General features: G+C 44.1%; 3 protein-coding genes across 3 annotated transcripts; all 3 read right to left on the bottom strand.

Moving 5' to 3' along the window:
• Positions 1–3,725: 3,725 nt before the first annotated feature.
• On the bottom strand, positions 3,726–5,449 carry LOC143419740 (monocyte chemotactic protein 1B-like). The gene is made up of 3 exons (XM_076887092.1): positions 5,297–5,449; positions 4,515–4,632; positions 3,726–4,425 (listed from the first exon to the last, which is right to left on the bottom strand). Exons 1-3 carry the CDS (start codon positions 5,361–5,363, stop codon positions 4,311–4,313), a joined length of 300 nt encoding a protein of 99 aa, XP_076743207.1. The 5' UTR covers positions 5,364–5,449; the 3' UTR covers positions 3,726–4,310.
• A 6,251-nt stretch (positions 5,450–11,700) lies between these two features.
• Positions 11,701–13,410, bottom strand: LOC143419739 (monocyte chemotactic protein 1B-like). Its single transcript, XM_076887091.1, has 3 exons — positions 13,248–13,410; positions 12,467–12,584; positions 11,701–12,377 (listed from the first exon to the last, which is right to left on the bottom strand). Exons 1-3 carry the CDS (start codon positions 13,312–13,314, stop codon positions 12,263–12,265), a joined length of 300 nt encoding a protein of 99 aa, XP_076743206.1. The 5' UTR covers positions 13,315–13,410; the 3' UTR covers positions 11,701–12,262.
• Positions 13,411–19,660: 6,250 nt separating this feature from the next.
• Positions 19,661–21,348, bottom strand: LOC106675228 (monocyte chemotactic protein 1B). Its single transcript, XM_014409340.3, has 3 exons — positions 21,209–21,348; positions 20,427–20,544; positions 19,661–20,337 (listed from the first exon to the last, which is right to left on the bottom strand). The coding sequence occupies exons 1-3, from the start codon at positions 21,273–21,275 to the stop codon at positions 20,223–20,225; spliced, it is 300 nt and encodes a 99-aa protein (XP_014264826.2). The 5' UTR covers positions 21,276–21,348; the 3' UTR covers positions 19,661–20,222.
• Between the last annotated feature and the right edge of the window lie 2,570 nt (positions 21,349–23,918).

The raw sequence follows: 23,918 nt of genomic DNA, 5'->3' as shown, positions 1-23,918 counted from the left end.
CCTCCTCTTTCTTGGGTTTCTGCTGCCTGAGGTATTCACTGAGCACTCGGTCAGTTGGGGCCATCTTCCTAATGTATTCTTGGATGTTCGTTGTCTCATCCTGGACTGTGGTGCTGACACTCACCAGTCCCCGGCCCCCTTCCTTCCGCTTAGCGTACAGCCTCAGGGTGCTGGATTTGGGGTGAAACCCTCCATGCATGGTAAGGAGCTTTCTTGTCTTTATGTCAGTGGCTTCTATCTCCTCCTTTGGCCAGCCTATTACCCCAGCAGGGTACCTGATCACGGGCAGGGCGTACGTGTTGATGGCCCGGATCTTGTTCTTACCATTCAGCTGACTCCTCAGGACTTGCCTGACCCTCTGCAGGTACTTGGTGGTTGCAGCTTTTCTAGCGGCCTCTTCATGGTTCCCATTCGCCTGTGGGATCCCCAAGTACTTGTAACTGTCCTCTATGTCTGCAATGTTGCCTTCTGGTAGTTCAATCCCCTCAGTTCTGACTACCTTCCCTCTCTTTGTTACCATCCGACTACACTTCTCCAGTCCGAACGACATTCCAATGTCATTGCTGTATAGCCTGGTAGTGTGGATCAGTGAATCGATGTCTCGTTCACTCTTGGCATACAGCTTGATGTCATCCATGTACAGGAGGTGGCTGACAACTGCTCCGTTCCGTAGTCGGTATCCGTAGCCAGTCTTGTTAATGATCTCACTGAGGGGGTTCAGGCCTATGCAGAACAGCAGTGGGGACAGAGCATCTCCTTGGTAGATCCCGCACTTGATGGTGACTTGTGCTATGGGCTTGGAGTTGGCCTCTAGTGTTGTACGCCACATCCCCATTGAGTTCCTGATGAAGGCTCTTAGGGTCCCATTGATCTTGTACAATTCTAGGCATTCCAGTATCCAGCTGTGGGGCATTGAGTCATAGGCCTTCTTGTAATCAATCCAGGCAGTGCACAGGTTGGTCAGTCTGGTCTTGCAGTCTCGGCTGATTGTTCTGTCTACCAGTAGCTGGTGTTTTGCGCCTCTGGTATTCTTGCCAATTCCTTTCTGTGTCCCGCTCATGTATTGACCCATGTGCCTGTTCATCATATATATATATATATATATATATATATATATATATATATATATATATATATATATATATACATATATGTATACTTCTATATCAGTCTCCGAAAATGTCACAAATATGATGCCTTGATAAACTGAGCAGATATTTGAAGTTTACATAGCTACATTCTTGCCTGAAAATATCTTAAAAGTTTATTTTGTGACCCAGAAAGAATAATAACAGTAATATTAAAACTTAGTGGCGGCCACCATTGTTGGAAACTGGAATTGGCTGGGCCGCACTATGAATTCTGGGACATGGTGGGCCACGAAGGATACACCTGACCCATCCTTCAAATCTGGGGAAAAGGAGGATGTATTTGTCACTTGCATTTGGAGGAGTCTACGAAATTGGACAGCCTTTGTTGCATTGCTGTTACATAATTGGCCTACACATGCGGCCTCAGGAGGACGAAGCCCATGAATTTGGAAACCCGCAAAGTACGCATCAAGCCGAGAAAGCAAAAAATTCCCTGATGTCTTCTTGCTCCACCCGTTTTATTGGGCATGCATCAGTGGTGACTTGTGTTGCAGCCCGTTCACACTGCCTAGGCATAATATAGTGTCGATTTGTCAAGTCCCGAGACGTTCCTGAGGCACCCGAAAGGTGACCTTCCGCATTCTTATGCCACGTGCCGGCTTATGGATGAAATCCAGCAGAATGACGCTCCTGTGGTAATCCACGTCCCAGCCGTGTATTGCAGCCCTAACCCTAACCTTATCCCTAACCCATAACCATAATCTTATCTAACCGATCTAACCTTAACCAGGACTTTAATGATAAGTAAAACGAACGTACATGTGAAGATTCATTCCAAATGGTTCTCATGTTTCCTCATTTTTCCAATCTGGGAAAATATGGACATGTTGGGTGCGCAGGAGCGTAAAATACTGACGATTTGTCACCTAGTGTAAAATGTTAGGCTTTGGAGTGGGGAGTGTTGTGTGTGGACTTGGTGAGTTAAATACCACAGAATTTCGATCAAAACTCAAATGCAGCATTGGTGGAGAAGCACAGACAGTGTTGGGGAGTAACGGAATACATGTACCGCCGTTACGTATTTAAAATACAAAATATGAGTAACTGTATTCCGTTACAGTTACCGTTTAAAAAGGTGGTATTCAGAATACAGTTACTTTGTTGAAATAAATGGATTACACTGCGGTACTTTCCTGTTTCAATTTGTCGCGGGTCAGGACTGTTTGGGTTTTGTTTGACAGCTACGTTCTGTTGTTCCAGGCGGCAGCGTTACGGTTGCCATGGTTACAGGGCGACGCTCTCTCTCTCTCTCTCTGCGACTGTGTGTTTCCTGGGTGAGAGAGCGCCTTTTCGTTGTTGTTGTTGTGCTAAGCTAACAGGCAGAATGCTACAAGCATAGCTCTAAAGAATGAAGCATCATGGGCAGTGTAGTCCGTGTTGCAGGGAGAATGGACTGCCATACACATTATGGGTCTGTGAGCGCGAGGAGGTCGAAAAAGGGGAGTGGAACGGTAGGAGTTGTCATCGAGGAAAAACGGGAGCTGGAAGCATGTAAATATAATAATAACCACTTCAGCCAAGAAGAGTGCCTGACGAGCCCAGTTGTAAGTAAGCTATTAAGACTCGACTGTACACCGTGTTCGTGTTTTCCTCCGAAAACAATAAGTTCCGTTGGAGCAGCCTTTCAACGCCTCTCTCTGTCCCTCGCAAGAAAAGTTGACCCACACAACAAAGTAAAGCTATTTTTCGGCTACGAGCCGACAGGGACCCCGCCGTATTAGTCAGGGGTCCCTTTACTACAGCTCGGAGTCGCGGACCTTCAGTAATAGTAATAAATCACACAGCAATAGTACATTCACGTAGTTGTAAAAAGCATGATAATATATTAAGTAATCCAAAGTATTCAGAATACGTTACTGTCATTGAGTAACGTAACGGAATACGTTACAGAATACATTTTGGGGCATGTATTCGGTATTCTGTAATGGAATACATTTTAAAAGTAATCTTCCCAACACTGAGCACATATAAGCACAGCTCAGTTTATCAAGACATCACATATTTGCAAAAGTGCTCTGACGTTTCGGAGAAATCTGTTACCCGCCAGCTCAATAGCAGACCGGGAGGTCAAGGCTCATTAGAGCCCAGCGAAAACAGCGGACTCCACCCCCCGCTGTCTTTCGCTACTCCGGTTAAACATAATATATAAGTGTCTTATATAACTTAAAATGTTAATGTTTGGTTTATTTCAGTATTTTATTTGTTCCTGAGGAAATCGGTTTAGCTGAGATTAAAGTTAAGCTTCATAACATATTAATCACAGTTAAATTAAGAGGGGAAGGCAGTAAAAATTCCGGAAATGTGACATCATCAAGTACGCTGGTGTTCCAATGGTACAAATCTCCAGTCCGTACTCACGTTATCATAAAGTCCGGACTTAGCAAGAACGCGAGAACGGACTTGTGTAATTGAGAATTGAAAAAGGGCATCGGAATCACAAGCAAACAAGGATTTGGTTAAATGTTATTTCTCTTTATTTTGAACAAGTGAAGGTTGAACTCTACACCTGCAAAGGACATCAGTAGTTGTTCCATTGTCTGTTTATGTGACACGAGCTGTTACACTCTGTAAGAAGACTCACAATGACAAAGTTTCACTGATCCTTTATCCTTTATTTTAAAGTGAAGTTTTCAGCACAATCATAAAAACACAAATACTTAAGTTTTACATCAAAACCAAGCAAACTGTCCACAGTGCAGGAACAGTGCTGCAGCCCATAGCTTATACTCTGCTGTTTACTGATGACACCATGTGGAGGTGGGAGGCACTGCTCTTTCACAAAGAACAGATTCTCAAGTCATTTCAGATTACACTCCAAAGTATCACAGTGCTTACGGTCAGACTTTCAGTGTTGTATTAAGCAAAAACACTCGTTATTCAGTATAATAAGATAAATATTCAAAGTCAGAAATGTAAAAATATTAAATATCAGTATTAAAAGAACGACAGAGTAAACAAACAAAGAAATGTTTGGACTTGAGGAAATTATTCCTATTTGCAAATGAATCTCATAATTATGTCTTTAAGTATAAGAATATCTGATACAGATTCAGCATGTAGACAGAAGAGCTGCTGTTTGGTTATACAAACTTCCAGCATTTAAACATATAAACTGTCCAGCTTTTGTCCATGAAGGCTCTTCCAAAGTAGTTTCCATGGTTACAGGTTGGATGTCTGTCCTGGGACGGCTTTGGCATCCAGGTAGCTGATGAGCTGCTTCACCCAGGGGGCCGAAGGTCTGACACACAGCTGTCGGCCTGCCACTGTGTTCAGCCTGAAGGTTCACAGAAAGAGGAGAGTCAGAGGATGGAGGGGCAGGTTTGGTGATGGTGGTGATGTGTGTTTGTGAGGTTGTGTACTTACAGGATGGCGGACTTGGAGCAGCGCTGGCTGGTCTTGGCGTAGCTGACCACTCTTCCTTTAGGCACTTCCTGGTCATTGAAGCGGAAGCAGCACTTTTTTGGGCCAGTACCGCGCATACCTGCAAACAAACAGGAACAAGTTAACAACTGAGCCACTGACACAGCACCACATCATCTGCTTCCTGGTTTTTGTTCCGATTCAGTTTCCTGCTGGCTGGTGTGAGGTCACATCTGATACTGTATGTTTAGTTGATGACACTGTGCAACTGCTCATTTGTTCCCCTGAGTTATGAAGTGGTCAGATTTGTCATGTGACCTGTCCTCTGTTTACTGTATCTATGAAGTAATATGTTAATATTAAGTTTAATGCTGCATTAACATTAATTATTTTCATATTGCACATTAGAATGGACTCTTTATCTTAGACAAACTACTGAATGCTACAGCTTTAATGGTTCATGACTTTAGCTTCAGAAATAGAATTTCTTTCTAGTAACTCCTATGAATGAAAAAGATTGAAGAAAAGTTTCATACATTGTTTATCAAAAATAAAATCAATAGCTTGCTATTAATGGTCTATTAGTTTGTAAATAAAACAGCCAAGAATTATTGTTGCTTTGTAATAAAATTAATGATTTGAGTGATTTGTTTTTGGTTTTCTCAATTAAAAATTAAAAAAAATTTTTTATTGTTACGTATAAACGCTGAATATCATATTAATATTAATTTCAAATTGTTATTCATCACACAGTGTAAAGGTCAGATCATTAAAACGAGCCTTACCCTCAGTCAGAGCGATGACAGCCAGCATGAGCACAACCACAGACAGAGCGAGACGAGGAGCGGCCATCCTGAAGTTTGTTTGTTGGCTTCGTGTTGCAACAGTGGATTAAAGTCTCAGCTGAGCTCTGTTGGCTTGTTCTCTGTGCTGTGTCACTGCTGTCCACCTGCTTCACATTTATACAGTTGGAAGAAGAAGCGGGGCAGACCCTGTTGTGCATCTTGGAAAAATTTGTGACGAGTCGAGTTTCACTAAAATGAGGAACTGTTTAATTTCTCTTTTTAGTATGCCTCTCTATCACACTGACACCACAGACCTTTCATTGTTGATGCAGTGTGAAACAGTTCAATGTTTATAAAAAGGACACATATCAGTATTCAGACATGTATTTGTTCAACCCCGTGGAGTTTCCCCTATATATGGATTAATATGGACTTAGCTGCCTGCTGCGTCCTCTTTATGCTAAGAGCAGTCCCACCTTTCAGCCACTCTGCACATTTCGAGCTTTCTTAGGGTAAACTTTTATTCTGAGTCGATTCCCGTGTCTGAGTCCAGCTGTTGTGAAACTGTAACAGCAACATAAGTGATACTTGTTTTACAGTATTGGAGCGCTCTCATAGGGCAACTTTATATGAAGAAGAGCAGAAACAAATGTTCCTCAGATTTCAACCTTTTTCTCTCAATGTGGCTGAAACACAGTCTGGTGAACATCCAGACAATCAGTTAATAGAAGAAGATGAAATGGGTTGAAGATGGACTTCAGGAGATTTCTGGAGTGAAAAGTCCTGAAATCACCAAAGCATTTGCTCATAGCAGGTCATGTGACTGTGGGGGTTTCTATGTTTACCTTGTATTATTGTAGGGTCTTTATCTTATAAAATAAAGCGCTTCGAAACAACTGTTGTTGTGATTTGGCGCTATTTAAATAAAGTTGAATTTAACTGCTTTAAACCTGCATTTCTTCTAATGGCCAACAGGTGGAGCCACTCCTGTGGTTTCAGAAAGAAGTCTGCTATAAACGTCACTGTAGCTGCTTTGTTGTGTGACCTCAGTAAAAAGTTTCCTGGTGGTTTGATGGTCTCAGCTGATATTTTCAAGTCCTCCGAAATATCACATAATGTTCATTTTGTACGTTGTGGTTCCCACTAGTGTAACAAGGATCATAAAGCCAGGTGTGTTTTAGGGTGGGCTTAGCTTGTGTGGTTGATAAATGCTGAAAACTGACAAAAGTCTCAGCTTCATGCTTCACACATGCAGAACTATCACTGGGTGATGTCTGGGTGGCTGTGCCCACCTGGTGTATTTGTTTAATATACAGTCTGTGGATAAACTAGTACTAAAAACTGTCTGTGCTGAATTTTTAACATGTGTAGAAAAGCAGCAGGGACAATGTGCATCACCCTCACAATGTTGTGTAACAGGTGACATTTGTCATGCACATCTGCACGCAGGCTAACTCCATCCATCACCTCTCTCTCTCTCTCTTCTTTTCACCGTCACCACTGAAAACAAGAAGAGACTGAGAGTTGATCCATGATGTAATCCCGCCTCCACCCTCAACCGGTCCGTCCCTCCTACCACACACCTCACCACTCTCTTGCTGTCGTCATACATGTCCTGCTCCACCCTCACATACTTCTCTGCCACTGCAGACTTCCTCACACAGCACCACAGTTCATCTCTTGGCATTCAGTCATATGGTTTGTCTAGATTCACAAAGACACAGTGCAACTCCTTCTCTGTCATCTCCTGTACTACTGACTACTTTCTTCATGTCTCTACCTCATCACTTACTGGTGAGTCTATTATTAGAAACCTTAAGTTAGAGACGTTGTGAGCTCAACCGATTGTATTCCACATGAGTATCCAGCGTTTGGACAGGAAGCAGAGATGCAGTTGTAGATGGCTCTGCAACTTCTCTCCTTCTGTCATCCTCCAACAACCCTCCCGCTCCACCACAACCACCCACACATGCAGGGCCTTGGAGTAGGGGTATGTCACCAGGGTGCAGAGGAGGCTACCCCCCCCCCCCCCCCTCTGTCCCCTTCTGGCTGCCTCTGCCTCAATTTTATCCCACAACTTAGACATTCACATTACTCACACTCTCATTACACATACATATAGGATCTTGGGGGTGGGCACGATACACGGAGTCCAAATTACCATCAGGGTGTACACCTCACCCCTGGCGTCGTTGCCCACCTCTCAATTTTGAATACACTTAGACATTGAGGGCTAGCAGGAGGGACTATGCGCTTACCTGCTGCTCTCTGGCAGGTAGCTCCATGCCCTCCTGGGTTTTAATTGCACCTTAGAACACACATGCATCAACACTACAATGAGCGGGTGGAGGGAGGTTTGGAGTCTTCTCTCACCCCCATTCTCTGCGGCCTGCTGGAGCGGGGGGGCTAGGAGGAGTTGGCCGTCCGACTGCGGTCTGGGGTGTGGGGCCTCCCTGCTGCTGCGGAGTCGGGGTGGTCTGCCTCTCCCCACCGCAGGGAAAAGGGTAACACCACCTGGGTCTGGGTGCAGTTCCCCCCTCCAGGGGCAAGGGTACCTAGACCCGGTTTGTAGAGTACGCTTGGGGAGTGTGATCATGTGTACAACGTCTATTTATGTCTGTCTCCACGTTGGTTGAGTGTGGAGTAAGTGCATATGAGAGCATGAGGGTGGGAATGGATGTTTGTGTCTGTGTGTGCCTGTATGTCTGTGTCTATATGTCAGGTTGGGTATCAGACGCCACCTCTCTGGGGACATCTCAGGCCCTCCAAGGTTTGGAGGCCTATCTCCACCCACCACCACTTCCCCTGCCAGTGGCGGACTCCCTCAGGTGTCGGTGCGTTGGTGGTTCTTTGTGTCCGGGGATGGGCGTCCAGGTACACACCGGCTCACTCCTTGGCGGCCGCTTATCGGGGCCTGGAGCCTGGGGCTCGCTCGGGCCACTTCAGAGGTGGGGTGCCCCCGGCCTCTCGGCCTGGGGCTCGGTCACTCAGGCACGGCTGGCTGCCGGCGGAGCTCACGGGCGCGTCACTGCAACTCCCCCTGTCTTCTGCTCCGCGGCTGCTGAGTGAGCCCTCATCTGGGACTTTCCTCAGCTCTTACTGGGACAGTGGCGCGGCTGCCCCTTTGTTGGTCTTCCTTGGTCTCTTGTGTTCTGGGGGCCTCTGGATGTCTGGAGTTTTGATCTCCTCCATACCTGCTTCATACCCTGGAGGACGGGGCTGTGGCCCCCCCACACTCCCTAGCAGATCGTTACATGGAGAAACCTTTGGAATGCAAGCATGCTGATCCACACAGGTATGCACACAGGTGTACACACGGGTATTCACAGACGCGGACTACAGCTTTCTTGGCTGCTGCCTCAAAGCACATTGTGCGCTGTCTATCTTGCGTGCTGCACAATATCGTTTATTACTTAGTATCTACTGATATTTACTGCTAGCTAGTTTATTGTGATGGTGCCGTTTTTTTTATTATGTTGCTCTTTGTTGTTTGCTTTCTCTTCTGTTTTTTTTCTCCATACAGGTGACCCAGGTGTTTTTTTTTTTTTGTTGTTGTTTGGTTTTTTTTTTTTCTTTCTTCCCCCCCTTCTCACCGTCTCTTCTCCCCTTTGGTTTTCTTTCTCTCCCTCTCTTTCTTTCATTCTTTCTCCCTGTCCTATCCCCCAGTCATGTCTGTCCCGTTTGTAGGAACTGAAAATAAAATAAATTCATAATTATAATAAAGGTCAATCAAATGGACCAATATGGCAAGACCATGATGATCCACTTGGTAAAATAAATCCGCTTGGCATCTTTCTTGGCCTTAAGACAACAATTCTGATGGCTAAAGATCCAAACGGGACACAAAAAACAAAAAAAAAACAAAAAAAACCCAACCCATCCCCATAAAGTCTGTGTCTGCTCTCAGTCCACCTAATTATAGACCCAGTTTTAACCTTCCTCTTATTTCACAAAATCTGAAGAAATGTCCCAAAAGTTTTAAAAGGATGCTGGAAAAGAGATTTTTAACAGGATTATTCATGATGAAGACATGCAGGATTAACCATTTTGCTATTATCGGCAGCGTAAAAGCTTTTTGTGGCTAAAACCACCTGCTTGAGTCGTCCAAGGACCTGCTTGGAACACTTATCACCAATCCATCAAAATGAGATCTAATCAGATGATGTCTTAGAGCACAGCAAAATCATGTTAATAATTTGGTTCATTTCCTCCACATTACAAAGGTAAGTTAAAGGATAAATGTCCTACAGGCCTTTCTGGATGGCATAGGGACAGTGAATGAGTCCAGGCTAGGCTGGACCTCTGATGGTGTTCTTGGCTTTTAAGGCTCCACCTGAGATTGATTGCACACAGTTTGGCCACCAGCTGTTTTTATGATGTGCTGGAGAGCTCTCCTGTTCAGAGACATGCAACTAATGTACCATGCTGTGATGCAGTATGATGACAGATGCTGTGGTGGACCTCTGAAAACTGACCAGCACACAGACCTGTGGTGATTAGTAGAAACGTAGCTTTTCAATTTCAATTTCTTTTATTTATACAGCGCCAAATAACAACAACAGTCCCCTCAAGGTGCTTTATATTGTAAGGTAGACTCTACAATAATAGATACAGAGAAAAAATTAACAAACGTATGACCCCCTATGAGCAAGCACTTTGGCGACAGTGGGAAGGAAAAACTCCCTTTTAACAGGAAGAAACCTCCGGCAGAACCAGGCTCAGGGAGGGGCGGGGCCATCTGCTGCGACCGGTTGGGGTGAGAGAAGGAAGACAGGATAAAGACATGCTGTGGAAGAGAGACAGAGGTTAATAACAAGTACGATTCAATGCAGAGAGGTCTGTTAACACATAATGACTGAGCAAGGTGACTGAAGAAGAAATACTCAGTGCATCATGGGAATCTCCCAGCAACCTACACCTGTTGCAGCATAACTAAGGGAGGATTCTGTCATGCTCCTGGTTTGGTGACCCAGCGTTTTGTGTTTCCTTTTGGTATCATCTTATGTTTTGTGGTAATTCTTATTTTGTATTTGGGCTTAGGGTTTGGTTCTTGTGTTTAGTGCTTTAGTGTTCTCCCTTCTGTGCTTTGTTCGTGTCCCTGAGTTTGTCTTTGTGAATTTCTGTTTTACTTTGAAGGTCTGGGTCTCTTATCACTGTGTCAGTTTGTGTCTTCCTGTCATCCTGTGAATTAGGATCAGCTGTGCTCCACTCCTGTGTGTCATTACCTGATTACCTTGTTTGTATTTATAGTGTATGCCTGCTTGTGTTCCTCGTCGGTTCGTCTGTGTTATTCTGCGTCTCTCTGCTCCACATTCTTCTCTCCATTTCCAGCTCTCCATCCCCTGCCTACTGCCTTGTGTCTTTCCCTGCGTGTGACTTTGTCAGTTATGGTTTTGTGTTTTGTTATTATGAGTTTTCCCCAGTTTAGGTTTATGTTCAGTTCTGCCCTCACCTTTCTTATTGTGCACTGTAAATAAACCCACTCGCACCTCCGCCACTGTCTGCAACATGGGTCCTCATTCACTCCATCACACAACTGCTGCCCCAGCCGTGACAGATTCAGGGTCACCTGGTCCAGACCTGACTATATGATTTAGAAAAAAGGAAAGTTTTAAGCCTAATCTTAAAAGTAGAGATAGTGTCTGTCTCCTGAATCCAAACTGGAAGCTGGTTCCACAGAAGAGGGGCCTGAAAACTGAAGGCTCTGCCTCCCATTCTACTTTTAAATACTCTAGGAACAACAAGTAAGCCTGCAGTGCGAGAGCGAAGTGCTCTAATAGGGTGATATGGTACTACAAGGTCATTAAGATAAGATGGGGCCTGATTATTTAAGACCTTGTATGTGAGGAGCAGGATTTTGAATTCTGGTTGTAACAGGAAGCCAATGAAGGGGAAATCTGCTCTCTCTTTCTAGTCCCTGTCAGGACTCTTGCTGCAGCATTTTGGATTAACTGAAGGTTTTTCAGGGAGTTTTTAGGACTTCCTGATGATAATGAATTGCAGTAGTCCAGCCTGGAAGTAATAAATGCATGAAGTAGTTTTTCAGCGTCACTCTGAGACAGGATATTTCAAATTTTAGAGATGTTTCAAAAATGGAAGAAAGCAGTCTTACATATTTGTTTAATTTGTGCATTGAAGGACATGTCCTGGTCAAAAATGACTCCAAGGTTCTTGGCTTTGCTTTGTGTAATCTAACAAACAGCAACATGTTTAAAACTGAGTTTAAAAATTTTCTGAATCACAGGCAAGCAAGGATTTGCTTAAGTGTCATTTCCTGTTTGTTTTTTTTTAAAGTGAAGGTTGAACTCTACACCTGCAAAGGACATCAGTAGTTGTTCCATTGTCTGTTTATGTGACACGAGCTGTTACACTCTGTAAGAAGACACACAATGACAAAGTTTCACTGATCCTTTATCCTTTATTTTAAAGTGAAGTTTTCAGCACAATCATAAAAACACAAATACTTAAGTTTTACATCAAAACCAAGCGAACTGTCCACAGTGCAGGAACAGTGCTGCAGCCCATAGCTTATACTCTGCTGTTTACTGATGACACCATGTGGAGGTGGGAGGCACTGCTCTTTCACAAAGAACAGCTTCTCAAGTCATTTCAGATTACACTCCAAAGTATCACAGTGCTTACGGTCAGACTTTCAGTGTTGTATTAAGCAAAAACACTCGTTATTCAGTATAATAAGATAAATAATCAAAGTCAGAAATGTAAAAATATTAAATATCAGTATTAAAAGAACGACAGAGTAAACAAACAAAGAAATGTTTGGACTTGAGGAAATTATTCCTATTTGCAAATGAATCTCATAATTATGTCTTTAAGTATAAGAATATCTGATACAGATTCAGCATGTAGACAGAAGAGCTGCTGTTTGGTTATACAAACTTCCAGCATTTAAACATATAAACTGTCCAGGTTTTGTCCATGAAGGCTCTTCCAAAGTAGTTTCCATGGTTACAGGTTGGATGTCTGTCCTGGGACGGCTTTGGCATCCAGGTAGCTGATGAGCTGCTTCACCCAGGGGGCCGAAGGTCTGACACACAGCTGTCGGCCTGCCACTGTGTTCAGCCTGAAGGTTCACAGAAAGAGGAGAGTCAGAGGATGGAGGGGCAGGTTTGGTGATGGTGGTGATGTGTGTTTGTGAGGTTGTGTACTTACAGGATGGCGGACTTGGAGCAGCGCTGGCTGGTCTTGGCGTAGCTGACTACTCTTCCTTTAGGCACTTCCTGGTCATTGAAGCGGAAGCAGCACTTTTTTGGGCCAGTACCGCGCATACCTGCAAACAAACAGGAACAAGTTAACAACTGAGCCACTGACACAGCACCACATCATCTGCTTCCTGGTTTTTGTTCCGATTCAGTTTCCTGCTGGCTGGTGTGAGGTCACATCTGATACTGTATGTTTAGTTGACGACACTGTGCAACTGCTCATTTGTTCCCCTGAGTTATGAAGTGGTCAGATTTGTCATGTGACCTGTCCTCTGTTTACTGTATCTATGAAGTAATATGTTAATATTAAGTTTAATGCTGCATTAACATGAATTATTTTCATATTGCACATTAGAATGGACTCTTTATCTTAGACAAACTACTGAATGCTACAGCTTTAATGGTTCATGACTTTAGCTTCAGAAATAGAATTTCTTTCTAGTAACTCCTATGAATGAAAAAGATTGAAGAAAAGTTTCATACATTGTTTATCAAAAATAAAATCAATAGCTTGCTATTAATGGTCTATTAGTTTGTAAATAAAACAGCCAAGAATTATTGTTGCTTTGTAATAAAATTAATGATTTGAGTGATTTGTTTTTGGTTTTCTCAATTAAAAATTAAAAAAACATTTTATTGTTACGTATAAACGCTGAATATCATATTAATATTAATTTCAAATTGTTATTCATCACACAGTGTAAAGGTCAGATCATTAAAACGAGCCTTACCCTCAGTCAGAGCGATGACAGCCAGCATGAGCACAACCACAGACAGAGCGAGACGAGGAGCGGCCATCCTGAAGTTTGTTTGTTGGCTTCGTGTTGCAACAGTGGATTAAAGTCTCAGCTGAGCTCTGTTGGCTTGTTCTCTGTGCTGTGTCACTGCTGTCCACCTGCTTCACATTTATACAGTTGGAAGAAGAAGCGGGGCAGACCCTGTTGTGCACCTTGGAAAAATTTGTGACGAGTCGAGTTTCACTAAAATGAGGAACTGTTTAATTTCTCTTTTTAGTATGCCTCTCTATCACACTGACACCACAGACCTTTCATTGTTGATGCAGTGTGAAACAGTTCAATGTTTATAAAAAGGACACATATCAGTATTCAGACATGTATTTGTTCAACCCCGTGGAGTTTCCCCTATATATGGATTAATATGGACTTAGCTGCCTGCTGCGTCCTCTTTATGCTAAGAGCAGTCCCACCTTTCAGCCACTCTGCACATTTCGAGCTTTCTTAGGGTAAACTTTTATTCTGAGTCGATTCCCGTGTCTGAGTCCAGCTGTTGTGAAACTGTAACAGCAACATAAGTGATACTTGTTTTACAGTATTGGAGCGCTCTCATAGGGCAACTTTATATGAAGAAGAGCAGAAACAAATGTTCCTCAGATTTCAACCTTTTTCTCTCAATGTGGCTGAAACACAGTCTGGTGAACATCCAGACAATCAGTTAATAGAAGAAGATGAAATGGGTTGAAGATGGACTTCAGGAGATTTCTGGAGTGAAAAGTCCTGAAATCACCAAAGCATTTGCTCATAGCAGGTCATGTGACTGTGGGGGTTTCTGTGTTTACCTTGTATTATTGTAGGGTCTTTATCTTATAAAATAAAGCGCTTCGAAACAACTGTTGTTGTGATTTGGCGCTATTTAAATAAAGTTGAATTTAACTGCTTTAAACCTGCATTTCTTCTAATGACCAACAGGTGGAGCCACTCCTGTGGTTTCAGAAAGAAGTCTGCTATAAACGTCACTGTAGCTGCTTTGTTGTGTGACCTCAGTAAAAAGTTTCCTGGTGGTTTGATGGTCTCAGCTGATATTTTCAAGTCCTCCGAAATATCACATAATGTTCATTTTGTACGTTGTGGTTCCCACTAGTGTAACAAGGATCATAAAGCCAGGTGTGTTTTAGGGTGGGCTTAGCTTGTGTGGTTGATAAATGCTGAAAACTGACAAAAGTCTCAGCTTCATGCTTCACACATGCAGAACTATCACTGGGTGATGTCTGGGTGGCTGTGCCCACCTGGTGTATTTGTTTAATATACAGTCTGTGGATAAACTAGTACTAAAAACTGTCTGTGCTGAATTTTTAACATGTACAGAAAAGCAGCAGGGACAATGTGCATCACCCTCACAATGTTGTGTAACAGGTGACATTTGTCATGCACATCTGCACGCAGGCTAACTCCATCCATCACCTCTCTCTCTCTCTCTTCTTTTCACCGTCACCACTGAAAACAAGAAGAGACTGAGAGTTGATCCATGATGTAATCCCGCCTCCACCCTCAACCGGTCCGTCCCTCCTACCACACACCTCACCACTCTCTTGCTTTCGTCATACATGTCCTGCTCCACCCTCACATACTTCTCTGCCACTGCAGACTTCCTCACACAGCACCACAGTTCATCTCTTGGCATTCAGTCATATGGTTTGTCTAGATTCACAAAGACACAGTGCAACTCCTTCTCTGTCATCTCCTGTACTACTGACTACTTTCTTCATGTCTCTACCTCATCACTTACTGGTGAGTCTATTATTAGAAACCTTAAGTTAGAGACTTTGTGAGCTCAATCGATTGTATTCCACATGAGTATCCAGCGTTTGGACAGGAAGCAGAGATGCAGTTGTAGATGGCTCTGCAACTTCTCTCCTTCTGTCATCCTCCAACAACCCTCCCGCTCCACCACAACCACCCACACATGCAGGGCCTTGGAGTAGGGGTATGTCACCAGGGTGCAGAGGAGGCTACCCCCCCCCCCCCCCCCCCCCCCCCCCTCTGTCCCCTTCTGGCTGCCTCTGCCTCAATTTTATCCCACAACTTAGACATTCACATTACTCACACTCTCATTACACATACATATAGGATCTTGGGGGTGGGCACGATACACGGAGTCCAAATTACCATCAGGGTGTACACCTCACCCCTGGCGTCGTTGCCCACCTCTCAATTTTGAATACACTTAGACATTGAGGGCTAGCAGGAGGGACTATGCGCTTACCTGCTGCTCTCTGGCAGGTAGCTCCATGCCCTCCTGGGTTTTAATTGCACCTTAGAACACACATGCATCAACACTACAATGAGCGGGTGGAGGGAGGTTTGGAGTCTTCTCTCACCCCCATTCTCTGCGGCCTGCTGGAGCGGGGGGCTAGGAGGAGTTGGCCGTCCGACTGCGGTCTGGAGTGTGGGGCCTCCCTGCTGCTGCGGAGTCGGGGCGGTCTGCTTCTCCCCACCGCAGGGAAAAGGGTAACACCACCTGGGTCTGGGTGCAGTTCCCCCCTCCAGGGGCAAGGGTACCTAGACCCGGTTTGTAGGGTACGCTTGGGGAGTGTGATCGTGTGTACAGCGTCTCTTTATGTCTGTCTCCACGTTGGTTGAGTGTGGAGTGAGTGCATATGAGAGCATGAGGGTGGGAATGGATGTTTGTATCTGTGTGTGCCTGTATGTCTGTGTCTATATGTCAGGTTGGGTATCAGACGCCACCTCTCTGGGGACATCTCAGGCCCTCCAAGGTTTGGAGGCCTATCTCCACCCACCACCACTTCCCCTGCCAGTGGCGGACTCCCTCAGACATCGGTGCGTTGGTGGTTCTTTGTGTCCGGGGATGGGCGTCCAGGTACACACCGGCTCACTCCTTGGCGGCCGCTTATCGGGGCCTGGAGCCTGGGGCTCGCTCGGGCCACTTCGGAGGTGGGGTGCCCCCGGCCTCTCGGCCTGGGGCTCGGTCACTCAGGCACGGCTGGCTGCCGGCGAAGCTCACGGGCGCGTCACTGCAACTCCCCCTGTCTTCTGCTCCGCAGCTGCTGAGTGAGCCCTCATCTGGGACTTTCCTCAGCTCTTTCTGGGACAGTGGCGCGGCTGCCCCTCTGTTGGTCTTCCTTGGTCTCTTGTGTTCTGGGGGCCTCTGGATGTCTGGAGTTTTGATCTCCTCCATACCTGCTTCATACCCTGGAGGACGGGGCTGTGGCCCCCCCACACTCCCTAGCAGATCGTTACATGGAGAAACCTTTGGAATACAAGCGCGCTGATCCACACAGGTATGCACACAGGTGTACACACGGGTATTCACAGACGCGGACTACAGCTTTCTTGGCTGCTGCCTCAAAGCACATTGTGCGCTGTCTATCTTGCGTGCTGCACAATATCGTTTATTACTTAGTATCTACTGATATTTACTGCTAGCTAGTTTATTGTGATGGTGCCGTTTTTTTTATTATGTTGCTCTTTGTTGTTTGCTTTCTCTTCTGTTTTTTTTCTCCATACAGGTGACCCAGGTGTTTTGTTTTTTTTTGTTGTTTGGTTTTTTTTTTTCTTTCTTCCCCCCCTTCTCACCGTCTCTTCTCCCCTTTGGTTTTCTTTCTCTCCCTCTCTTTCTTTCATTCTTTCTCCCTGTCCTATCCCCCAGTCATGTCTGTCCCGTTTGTAGGAACTGAAAATAAAATAAATTCATAATTATAATAAAGGTCAATCAAATGGACCAATATGGCAAGACCATGATGATCCACTTGGTAAAATAAATCCGCTTGGCATCTTTCTTGGCCTTAAGACAACAATTCTGATGGCTAAAGATCCAAACGGGACACAAAAAAAAAAAAAAAAAAAAAAAAAAAACCCAACCCATCCCCATAAAGTCTGTGTCTGCTCTCAGTCCACCTAATTATAGACCCAGTTTTAACCTTCCTCTTATTTCACAAAATCTGAAGAAATGTCCCAAAAGTTTTAAAAGGATGCTGGAAAAGAGATTTTTAACAGGATTATTCATGATGAAGACATGCAGCATTAACCATTTTGCTATTATCGGCAGCGTAAAAGCTTTTTGTGGCTAAAACCACCTGCTTGAGTCGTCCAAGGACCTGCTTGGAACACTTATCACCAATCCATCAAAATGAGATCTAATCAGATGATGTCTTAGAGCACAGCAAAATCATGTTAATAATTTGGTTCATTTCCTCCACATTACAAAGGTAAGTTAAAGGATAAATGTCCTACAGGCCTTTCTGGATGGCATAGGGACAGTGAATGAGTCCAGGCTAGGCTGGACCTCTGATGGTGTTCTTGGCTTTTAAGGCTCCACCTGAGATTGATTGCACACAGTTTGGCCACCAGCTGTTTTTATGATGTGCTGGAGAGCTCTCCTGTTCAGAGACATGCAACTAATGTACCATGCTGTGATGCAGTATGATGACAGATGCTGTGGTGGACCTCTGAAAACTGACCAGCACACAGACCTGTGGTGATTAGTAGAAACGTAGCTTTTCAATTTCAATTTCATTTATTTATACAGCGCCAAATAACAACAACAGTCCCCTCAAGGTGCTTTATATTGTAAGGTAGACTCTACAATAATAGATACAGAGAAAAAATTAACAAACGTATGACCCCCTATGAGCAAGCACTTTGGCGACAGTGGGAAGGAAAAACTCCCTTTTAACAGGAAGAAACCTCCGGCAGAACCAGGCTCAGGGAGGGGCGGGGCCATCTGCTGCGACCGGTTGGGGTGAGAGAAGGAAGACAGGATAAAGACATGCTGTGGAAGAGAGACAGAGGTTAATAACAAGTACGATTCAATGCAGAGAGGTCTGTTAACACATAATGACTGAGCAAGGTGACTGAAGAAGAAATACTCAGTGCATCATGGGAATCTCCCAGCAACCTACACCTGTTGCAGCATAACTAAGGGAGGATTCTGTCATGCTCCTGGTTTGGTGACCCAGCGTTTTGTGTTTCCTTTTGGTATCATCTTATGTTTTGTGGTAATTCTTATTTTGTATTTGGGCTTAGGGTTTGGTTCTTGTGTTTAGTGCTTTAGTGTTCTCCCTTCTGTGCTTTGTTCGTGTCCCTGAGTTTGTCTTTGTGAATTTCTGTTTTACTTTGAAGGTCTGGGTCTCTTATCACTGTGTCAGTTTGTGTCTTCCTGTCATCCTGTGAATTAGGATCAGCTGTGCTCCACTCCTGTGTGTCATTACCTGATTACCTTGTTTGTATTTATAGTGTATGCCTGCTTGTGTTCCTCGTCGGTTCGTCTGTGTTATTCTGCGTCTCTCTGCTCCACATTCTTCTCTCCATTTCCAGCTCTCCATCCCCTGCCTACTGCCTTGTGTCTTTCCCTGCGTGTGACTTTGTCAGTTATGGTTTTGTGTTTTGTTATTATGAGTTTTCCCCAGTTTAGGTTTATGTTCAGTTCTGCCCTCACCTTTCTTATTGTGCACTGTAAATAAACCCACTCGCACCTCCGCCACTGTCTGCAACATGGGTCCTCATTCACTCCATCACACAACTGCTGCCCCAGCCGTGACAGATTCAGGGTCACCTGGTCCAGACCTGACTATATGATTTAGAAAAAAGGAAAGTTTTAAGCCTAATCTTAAAAGTAGAGATAGTGTCTGTCTCCTGAATCCAAACTGGAAGCTGGTTCCACAGAAGAGGGGCCTGAAAACTGAAGGCTCTGCCTCCCATTCTACTTTTAAATACTCTAGGAACAACAAGTAAGCCTGCAGTGCGAGAGCGAAGTGCTCTAATAGGGTGATATGGTACTACAAGGTCATTAAGATAAGATGGGGCCTGATTATTTAAGACCTTGTATGTGAGGAGCAGGATTTTGAATTCTGGTTGTAACAGGAAGCCAATGAAGGGGAAATCTGCTCTCTCTTTCTAGTCCCTGTCAGGACTCTTGCTGCAGCATTTTGGATTAACTGAAGGTTTTTCAGGGAGTTTTTAGGACTTCCTGATGATAATGAATTGCAGTAGTCCAGCCTGGAAGTAATAAATGCATGAAGTAGTTTTTCAGCGTCACTCTGAGACAGGATATTTCAAATTTTAGAGATGTTTCAAAAATGGAAGAAAGCAGTCTTACATATTTGTTTAATTTGTGCATTGAAGGACATGTCCTGGTCAAAAATGACTCCAAGGTTCTTGGCTTTGCTTTGTGTAATCTAACAAACAGCAACATGTTTAAAACTGAGTTTAAAAATTTTCTGAATCACAGGCAAGCAAGGATTTGCTTAAGTGTCATTTCCTGTTTGTTTTTTTTTAAAGTGAAGGTTGAACTCTACACCTGCAAAGGACATCAGTAGTTGTTCCATTGTCTGTTTATGTGACACGAGCTGTTACACTCTGTAAGAAGACACACAATGACAAAGTTTCACTGATCCTTTATCCTTTATTTTAAAGTGAAGTTTTCAGCACAATCATAAAAACACAAATACTTAAGTTTTACATCAAAACCAAGCGAACTGTCCACAGTGCAGGAACAGTGCTGCAGCCCATAGCTTATACTCTGCTGTTTACTGATGACACCATGTGGAGGTGGGAGGCACTGCTCTTTCACAAAGAACAGCTTCTCAAGTCATTTCAGATTACACTCCAAAGTATCACAGTGCTTACGGTCAGACTTTCAGTGTTGTATTAAGCAAAAACACTCGTTATTCAGTATAATAAGATAAATAATCAAAGTCAGAAATGTAAAAATATTAAATATCAGTATTAAAAGAACGACAGAGTAAACAAACAAAGAAATGTTTGGACTTGAGGAAATTATTCCTATTTGCAAATGAATCTCATAATTATGTCTTTAAGTATAAGAATATCTGATACAGATTCAGCATGTAGACAGAAGAGCTGCTGTTTGGTTATACAAACTTCCAGCATTTAAACATATAAACTGTCCAGGTTTTGTCCATGAAGGCTCTTCCAAAGTAGTTTCCATGGTTACAGGTTGGATGTCTGTCCTGGGACGGCTTTGGCATCCAGGTAGCTGATGAGCTGCTTCACCCAGGGGGCCGAAGGTCTGACACACAGCTGTCGGCCTGCCACTGTGTTCAGCCTGAAGGTTCACAGAAAGAGGAGAGTCAGAGGATGGAGGGGCAGGTTTGGTGATGGTGGTGATGTGTGTTTGTGAGGTTGTGTACTTACAGGATGGCGGACTTGGAGCAGCGCTGGCTGGTCTTGGCGTAGCTGACCACTCTTCCTTTAGGCACTTCCTGGTCATTGAAGCGGAAGCAGCACTTTTTTGGGCCAGTACCGCGCATACCTGCAAACAAACAGGAACAAGTTAACAACTGAGCCACTGACACAGCACCACATCATCTGCTTCCTGGTTTTTGTTCCGATTCAGTTTCCTGCTGGCTGGTGTGAGGTCACATCTGATACTGTATGTTTAGTTGACGACACTGTGCAACTGCTCATTTGTTCCCCTGAGTTATGAAGTGGTCAGATTTGTCATGTGACCTGTCCTCTGTTTACTGTATCTATGAAGTAATATGTTAATATTAAGTTTAATGCTGCATTAACATTAATTATTTTCATATTGCACATTAGAATGGACTCTTTATCTTAGACAAACTACTGAATGCTACAGCTTTAATGGTTCATGACTTTAGCTTCAGAAATAGAATTTCTTTCTAGTAACTCCTATGAATGAAAAAGATTGAAGAAAAGTTTCATACATTGTTTATCAAAAATAAAATCAATAGCTTGCTATTAATGGTCTATTAGTTTGTAAATAAAACAGCCAAGAATTATTGTTGCTTTGTAATAAAATTAATGATTTGAGTGATTTGTTTTTGGTTTTCTCAATTAAAAATTAAAAAAAACATTTTATTGTTACGTATAAACGCTGAATATCATATTAATATTAATTTCAAATTGTTATTCATCACACAGTGTAAAGGTCAGATCATTAAAACGAGCCTTACCCTCAGTCAGAGCGATGACAGCCAGCATGAGCACAACCACAGACAGAGCGAGACGAGGAGCGGCCATCCTGAAGTTTGTTTGTTGGCTTCGTGTTGCAACAGTGGATTAAAGTCTCAGCTGAGCTCTGTCGGCTTGTTCTCTGTGCTGTGTCACTGCTGTCCACCTGCTTCACATTTATACAGTTGGAAGAAGAAGCGGGGCAGACCCTGTTGTGCACCTTGGAAAAATTTGTGACGAGTCGAGTTTCACTAAAATGAGGAACTGTTTAATTTCTCTTTTTAGTATGCCTCTCTATCACACTGACACCACAGACCTTTCATTGCTGATGCAGTGTGAAACAGTTCAATGTTTATAAAAAGGACACATATCAGTATTCAGACATGTATTTGTTCAACCCCGTGGAGTTTCCCCTATATATGGATTAATATGGACTTAGCTGCCTGCTGCGTCCTCTTTATGCTAAGAGCAGTCCCACCTTTCAGCCACTCTGCACATTTCGAGCTTTCTTAGGGTAAACTTTTATTCTGAGTCGATTCCCGTGTCTGAGTCCAGCTGTTGTGAAACTGTAACAGCAACATAAGTGATACTTGTTTTACAGTATTGGAGCGCTCTCATAGGGCAACTTTATATGAAGAAGAGCAGAAACAAATGTTCCTCAGATTTCAACCTTTTTCTCTCAATGTGGCTGAAACACAGTCTGGTGAACATCCAGACAATCAGTTAATAGAAGAAGATGAAATGGGTTGAAGATGGACTTCAGGAGATTTCTGGAGTGAAAAGTCCTGAAATCACCAAAGCATTTGCTCATAGCAGGTCATGTGACTGTGGGGGTTTCTGTGTTTACCTTGTATTATTGTAGGGTCTTTATCTTATAAAATAAAGCGCTTCGAAACAACTGTTGTTGTGATTTGGCGCTATTTAAATAAAGTTGAATTTAACTGCTTTAAACCTGCATTTCTTCTAATGACCAACAGGTGGAGCCACTCCTGTGGTTTCAGAAAGAAGTCTGCTATAAACGTCACTGTAGCTGCTTTGTTGTGTGACCTCAGTAAAAAGTTTCCTGGTGGTTTGATGGTCTCAGCTGATATTTTCAAGTCCTCCGAAATATCACATAATGTTCATTTTGTACGTTGTGGTTCCCACTAGTGTAACAAGGATCATAAAGCCAGGTGTGTTTTAGGGTGGGCTTAGCTTGTGTGGTTGATAAATGCTGAAAACTGACAAAAGTCTCAGCTTCATGCTTCACACATGCAGAACTATCACTGGGTGATGTCTGGGTGGCTGTGCCCACCTGGTGTATTTGTTTAATATACAGTCTGTGGATAAACTAGTACTAAAAACTGTCTGTGCTGAATTTTTAACATGTACAGAAAAGCAGCAGGGACAATGTGCATCACCCTCACAATGTTGTGTAACAGGTGACATTTGTCATGCACATCTGCACGCAGGCTAACTCCATCCATCACCTCTCTCTCTCTCTCTTCTTTTCACCGTCACCACTGAAAACAAGAAGAGACTGAGAGTTGATCCATGATGTAATCCCGCCTCCACCCTCAACCGGTCCGTCCCTCCTACCACACACCTCACCACTCTCTTGCTTTCGTCATACATGTCCTGCTCCACCCTCACATACTTCTCTGCCACTGCAGACTTCCTCACACAGCACCACAGTTCATCTCTTGGCATTCAGTCATATGGTTTGTCTAGATTCACAAAGACACAGTGCAACTCCTTCTCTGTCATCTCCTGTACTACTGACTACTTTCTTCATGTCTCTACCTCATCACTTACTGGTGAGTCTATTATTAGAAACCTTAAGTTAGAGACTTTGTGAGCTCAATCGATTGTATTCCACATGAGTATCCAGCGTTTGGACAGGAAGCAGAGATGCAGTTGTAGATGGCTCTGCAACTTCTCTCCTTCTGTCATCCTCCAACAACCCTCCCGCTCCACCACAACCACCCACACATGCAGGGCCTTGGAGTAGGGGTATGTCACCAGGGTGCAGAGGAGGCTACCCCCCCCCCCCCTCTGTCCCCTTCTGGCTGCCTCTGCCTCAATTTTATCCCACAACTTAGACATTCACATTACTCACACTCTCATTACACATACATATAGGATCTTGGGGGTGGGCACGATACACGGAGTCCAAATTACCATCAGGGTGTACACCTCACCCCTGGCGTCATTGCCCACCTCTCAATTTTGAATACACTTAGACATTGAGGGCTAGCAGGAGGGACTATGCGCTTACCTGCTGCTCTCTGGCAGGTAGCTCCATGCCCTCCTGGGTTTTAATTGCACCTTAGAACACACATGCATCAACACTACAATGAGCGGGTGGAGGGAGGTTTGGAGTCTTCTCTCACCCCCATTCTCTGCGGCCTGCTGGAGCGGGGGGCTAGGAGGAGTTGGCCGTCCGACTGCGGTCTGGAGTGTGGGGCCTCCCTGCTGCTGCGGAGTCGGGGCGGTCTGCTTCTCCCCACCGCAGGGAAAAGGGTAACACCACCTGGGTCTGGGTGCAGTTCCCCCCTCCAGGGGCAAGGGTACCTAGACCCGGTTTGTAGGGTACGCTTGGGGAGTGTGATCGTGTGTACAGCGTCTCTTTATGTCTGTCTCCACGTTGGTTGAGTGTGGAGTAAGTGCATATGAGAGCATGAGGGTGGGAATGGATGTTTGTATCTGTGTGTGCCTGTATGTCTGTGTCTA

This window comes from Maylandia zebra, linkage group LG7 (genome assembly GCF_041146795.1).
Source record: "Maylandia zebra isolate NMK-2024a linkage group LG7, Mzebra_GT3a, whole genome shotgun sequence".
Taxonomy (NCBI): domain Eukaryota; kingdom Metazoa; phylum Chordata; class Actinopteri; order Cichliformes; family Cichlidae; genus Maylandia; species Maylandia zebra.
The sequence above is the reverse complement of the archived record's forward strand: the minus strand, read 5'-3'. Positions and strand labels throughout refer to the sequence as shown.

Excerpts from the sequence above, each read along its gene's own strand:
- LOC143419740 (XM_076887092.1), bottom strand. The coding sequence starts at position 5,363 with ATGGCCGCTCCTCGTCTCGCTCTGTCTGTGGTTGTGCTCATGCTGGCT. Across the intron at positions 4,633-5,296 it reads TGTCATCGCTCTGACTGAGG|GTATGCGCGGTACTGGCCCA; the intron begins GTAAGGCTCGTT and ends GTTTGTTTGCAG. Across the intron at positions 4,426-4,514 it reads TGCTCCAAGTCCGCCATCCT|GCTGAACACAGTGGCAGGCC; the intron begins GTAAGTACACAA and ends GTGAACCTTCAG.
- LOC143419739 (XM_076887091.1), bottom strand. The coding sequence starts at position 13,314 with ATGGCCGCTCCTCGTCTCGCTCTGTCTGTGGTTGTGCTCATGCTGGCT. Across the intron at positions 12,585-13,247 it reads TGTCATCGCTCTGACTGAGG|GTATGCGCGGTACTGGCCCA; the intron begins GTAAGGCTCGTT and ends GTTTGTTTGCAG. Across the intron at positions 12,378-12,466 it reads TGCTCCAAGTCCGCCATCCT|GCTGAACACAGTGGCAGGCC; the intron begins GTAAGTACACAA and ends GTGAACCTTCAG.
- LOC106675228 (XM_014409340.3), bottom strand. The coding sequence starts at position 21,275 with ATGGCCGCTCCTCGTCTCGCTCTGTCTGTGGTTGTGCTCATGCTGGCT. Across the intron at positions 20,545-21,208 it reads TGTCATCGCTCTGACTGAGG|GTATGCGCGGTACTGGCCCA; the intron begins GTAAGGCTCGTT and ends GTTTGTTTGCAG. Across the intron at positions 20,338-20,426 it reads TGCTCCAAGTCCGCCATCCT|GCTGAACACAGTGGCAGGCC; the intron begins GTAAGTACACAA and ends GTGAACCTTCAG.